This window comes from Lactuca serriola, chromosome 9 (assembly GCF_051521515.1).
Source record: "Lactuca serriola cultivar US96UC23 chromosome 9, Lser_US96UC23_V15, whole genome shotgun sequence".
Taxonomy (NCBI): Eukaryota; Viridiplantae; Streptophyta; class Magnoliopsida; order Asterales; family Asteraceae; genus Lactuca; species Lactuca serriola.
This window is the reverse complement of record NC_136416.1, coordinates 175,386,478-175,391,128: the sequence shown is the minus strand read 5'-3', so window position 1 is coordinate 175,391,128 and position 4,651 is coordinate 175,386,478. Positions and strand designations below refer to the sequence as shown.

The 4,651-nt window shown below is 29.7% G+C and overlaps 1 protein-coding gene across 1 annotated transcript; it reads left to right on the top strand.

Moving 5' to 3' along the window:
• The first annotated feature begins 2,888 nt into the window (after positions 1 to 2,888).
• Positions 2,889 to 4,156, top strand: LOC145076994 (uncharacterized). The gene is made up of 2 exons (XM_079022776.1): positions 2,889 to 3,142; positions 3,284 to 4,156. The coding sequence occupies exons 1-2, from the start codon at positions 2,969 to 2,971 to the stop codon at positions 3,878 to 3,880; spliced, it is 771 nt and encodes a 256-aa protein (XP_078878902.1). The 5' UTR covers positions 2,889 to 2,968; the 3' UTR covers positions 3,881 to 4,156.
• Positions 4,157 to 4,651: the final 495 nt, after the last annotated feature.

Below are 4,651 nucleotides of genomic sequence, written 5' to 3'. Positions count from 1 at the left end.
CGAAAAAAACATTAATTTAAATGAACATGATAATAATTTGAATAAAGAAAATATTAATTTGAGTGGACAAAATACAAACATAAATGAAAATGTTGCTAGCTTGAATGAGAAAATATTAATTTAAATGAACATGATACTAATATAAATGAAGAAAATATTAATTTAAATGAATCTATAAATATTTTTGACCCTAGAAATTGGGATTATCTTGATATTAAATCAAGAGATATTTTAATTGAAAAATGGCCAATAAGAGAAATAAATCTTGTGTTTCCTAAAGATAAATTTTCTAGACATTTTTCTTATGCATTTCATACTAGAAAGTTAAATAATGGTTTGTCACCCGATCAAAAATGGTTAGTATACTATAAAAGTTTTGTGACCATGTTTGTGTTTTTTTGATATTAATAGTGATTTTTGCGAATTTTATAACATTTTATTTCGAATTAATTTTTATTATATTTATAACTTTGGGGGCCCCATTTTTTATTTTTGCCCTGGGCCCATAATATCTTCGGATCGGCCCTGGGGGAACCCACTAAGCTTTATGCTTATAGTTTTCAGTTTTCTTTCAGGCACCTCCTCAGCGAAGGGGAAGGAGCCGACGCGGTAGCTTCACATCACACGCACACCAGATTCCCGCATTATGTGATTCGTGGGATTATACTCTGATTTTAGTACCATTTGATGATATGATTTTGAGACATGTTTATCGTGGTTTTATGGCTTGATATGATATTGACAATGTTTTTGGTAAACCATTTTATAAGTTAGTTAAAAACAAAAAAAAAAATTTTGCCTTGAAAATTGGGATGTCAGTGTGCGAGTTAAAAAAGTTAAGAGCTAATAATGCAAACTATCCTAAATCACATGGATCATTCGTACATATTAGTTATTACTATAAAATAATGATATAACAAGTTTAGGTTGAGAGAAAAGAAAAAAAAAGTAGAGTTTTATTATTATTATTATTTTTTAATCTATAAAATGATAATAATAAAATAGAGTGACTAAAGAGAAAATTTTACAAAAAATACGATGACTAATGGTAACTTAAACAAAACGTAATAACTAAAATAAAATAATTATAAAATTTTAATAGCTAATTATAATTTTATCTACCTCCATGTTATACAACAACTATCACCGTTTAAAATAACTAAAATGAAAAAAAAAAAAAAATTAAGTAATCTAAAGAAAGTATAATGATTAAGTTAAACTATTCAGAAAAATTCAAAGACTAAAAAGACCGTATACCTTAAAATAAACAATATAATAGAAATAGATTATTATATTTCATGATTTTGTTTGCTTGAACTATAAAAACGAAATGAAAATTTTACATTAGTCCGATATCTATATTACGTATTGAAATTTTATGCAAGTATATGCATAAAATTGTCTTTATAGGTAAATATTTCCCTCGCCACATGGCTACATATTCATTGTCATTTTGACAAAGAATGAATAATCATAGCACACCCACTTCATTATTGAACAAATAAGGCCATCCTTGATGACTTGTATTCATTAAAGAAAATTGCAAAACCTATTTTTTAGTTCATATAGCTATTTTAAAGAATTCCAGTCTAGGAGGCTGCTATCATATATTCACCAAACCTAACCTAAACCCAAAAGGGTTGACCAACTAGGCAGAAAGTTCGACAAGCTTTTTTCAAATTTTCACCATAGACTAAAATATTCCTGCTATAATATCGTCCATGTCACATTAGGGGATTTCTTCCGTAAACGACACTAGAAAATTGTTTTAAAATCACCAATACATTCATAAGTGCTTTTTATTTATTTAATTTTAATGACCAACCAATTGCTAATGTATTATTTTTAATAATTCACTTATGTGTTGTTATGTACGTATACAAGTTCATAAAAAGTATGAATAGATAGATGTATTATAATATCCGCACCTTTATTGTTATGATCTCATGGTATGAGTCATGTTAATTTGATTTATCATGGTGTTGGACTTAAACGTTATGTATTTAGGGGGTATTTGATAAAACTAAACTATTTAGTGTTGATTTCGATCTCTTAATGATTAAGATAATATAGGTTTCTTGAACTGTTCTAGAATAGTGGTGGATACAAGGGTTCACTGGGTCACGACCACTACTCGATTTCACATTATAAGTGTAAAAAATTATAAAAAAAATGTATTATTTTTTATTTATTTGTATTAATGTGCAACCACTAAAAAAATGTGTACAACTACTAATATATGTTTGAGTGATTTTTTTTTTGGTAACAATACTGTTATAAATTCTTGTATCCGTCCCTAATCCAAAGCGTTTTGAGGCTTTTTATTCGTCTAGAAGTTGTATTAAAAGCTCTGAATTCAGAAATGATATCTAAATGGTTACATTAAGAGTTTATCAAACAACACTTTAGTTTTTCAAAGATTGTACAATATTATTACCATGAAAAGAGAGAAACATAACCTAACCCAACCCTTAAAGTTTTTCTACTCAACGTTGTATTTTTGGGGAAAAAAAGACCAGAGGGAGACATATACGCAAGTGTTTTTATCTAATATAGAAAGAAGATTTGATAAAAGAAAGTCAAAGAAAAAAAGACTTTTCTTATTTAATCTCGCCTTTTATAAATTTGAGATCAATTATTGTTTTTAGTTTTTCCATATATATAAGGTTATTAATTAAATATTATATATCCAAAAACAACCATCATTGAAAAAACTTTAGAAATAACTCTTAGATTTTGAGTTCAAAAGTTTAGGCTGGAAGAATAATAAACATATCCAAGTTGTGAATACGAGGGCATGTGAATGAATAAAATACAAACAAATTCCCACCAAATCTCGCTGACATAGTCAGACCCACTTTCATTTACTATATACCCTTTAATAGACTACAATCATCCTACATTAACTTCCATTCTCACCTCCATCCAATCAATAAAAAAAACACAGTTAATCACAGCAAAAAGAAAGATGGGGTGGACATGGAAAGAAGAAGACTTAGATCTAGTCCTGGTGCCATTTGGATTTTTCATCATGTGCGTCTATCATCTCTTCCTTCTCTACAGATACCTCAAGCATCCTGAAACCACCGCAATCGGCTACGAGAATCATAACAAGAAAGCTTGGGTCGAAAAAATGCTTCTGGTATATACGAACCTTTAAACTTTAAACTTTAAACCTTAAACCTCTGATATCTAAGGATAAATCATCTTCTCTTTGTATTCTCAATCTGGGTTCTTGTTTTTGTAACAAAATCTAACTCTAGATTTTCTTGAATTGATGCAGTTTGAAGCCAAAGACAGAGGGTTTTGTGTGTCTGTTCTTAGCGGTCATTTATCCGCGTCAACTTCCCTATCATCAATCTCTCTAGTTCTATGCTCTCTTATCGGAGCTTTACTCGGAAACTCAACGAATAACTTTACGAGCAATTTTATCTTAGGGGATACAAGTGAATCCACCAACGCCATCAAATATATCGCTATTCTATCTTGCTTCTTACTGGCGTTTGCATGTTTTGTACAAACTACGAGGCACTTTGTTCATGGGTGTTTCCTCATAAGTATCCCTACTGGTGATGTTCCTGTTGAGTGCATCCAGAAGGCTGTTTTGAGAGGAAGCAATTTCTGGGCTCTTGGATTGCGAGCACTCTACTTTGCGACCACTTTGTTGCTATGGATTTTTGGTCCGATTCCTATGTTTGTTGGTTCAGTAGTTACTGTGATCATTTTGCATTGTTTGGATATTAATAAAGATCCCATGATTCAGTACGGATCAAACCGAAGTGGTAATGATGGTGGTGGTCACCTTCTCAGGAAGATTGGCCATGAATTAACTTCTGTAGTTGAGGCATTTGAACACAACGGAAGGCCGCAAAGAAACTGAACAAATCCTCTCGAAATATGAAGATTTTGAAGAAATGTTAACCCTGTTTGTACTTCTAAGTTCTAACCCCATCTTTTATGTTCCATAGGTCAATATTAGTCTTTTTATTTTTATATGTTTCAAAGCCATCTTTCACGTCTAGGAGACCTGATTCCCTTTTCTAATTGTTTTCAATGGATAATGTCCATTATTTTGTAATAAATTAAAGAAAGGCTGTATGTATTGCACATGTAGACATCTAATAATGGTATTAAACTGGATGTGGATGTATCTCAATTTGGAATCGATTCAAAGTAGTTATCTTAACCCACAATCCAGGTTCAGATGCTAGCTATCGTAAAAAAGTCTTTATATTTTGGCTTAATTGAAAAAAAAATCATTTCTTTTCCGACACACAATTTATTGAAACCGGTAAACATTTGTAAAATAACACTTATAACCGGTTAGTGTCGGGTTTAAAAGTTAAATTGCAAATAAATGATTTTTTTGTTAATAAGGTTATAGTTTAAGGATTTTTTTTCATTTTTTTATTTTATTTTATATGTACTAAATTTATTTGAAAAAAACTTATATTTATTTATTAAAAAACATAAATAATGATAATTTTTTTTAATTAAAAAACACAATAATGATAATTTATATATTATTTTTGGAGTTTTTTGTGATTTTTTTTAATAAATATCATTAATACATTCATAAAGATTAGAGATGTTTACAGGACCAAATGGTTGCGGAAATAACTGTCTCTACCTCGAAATTAGTAGTTGTCCC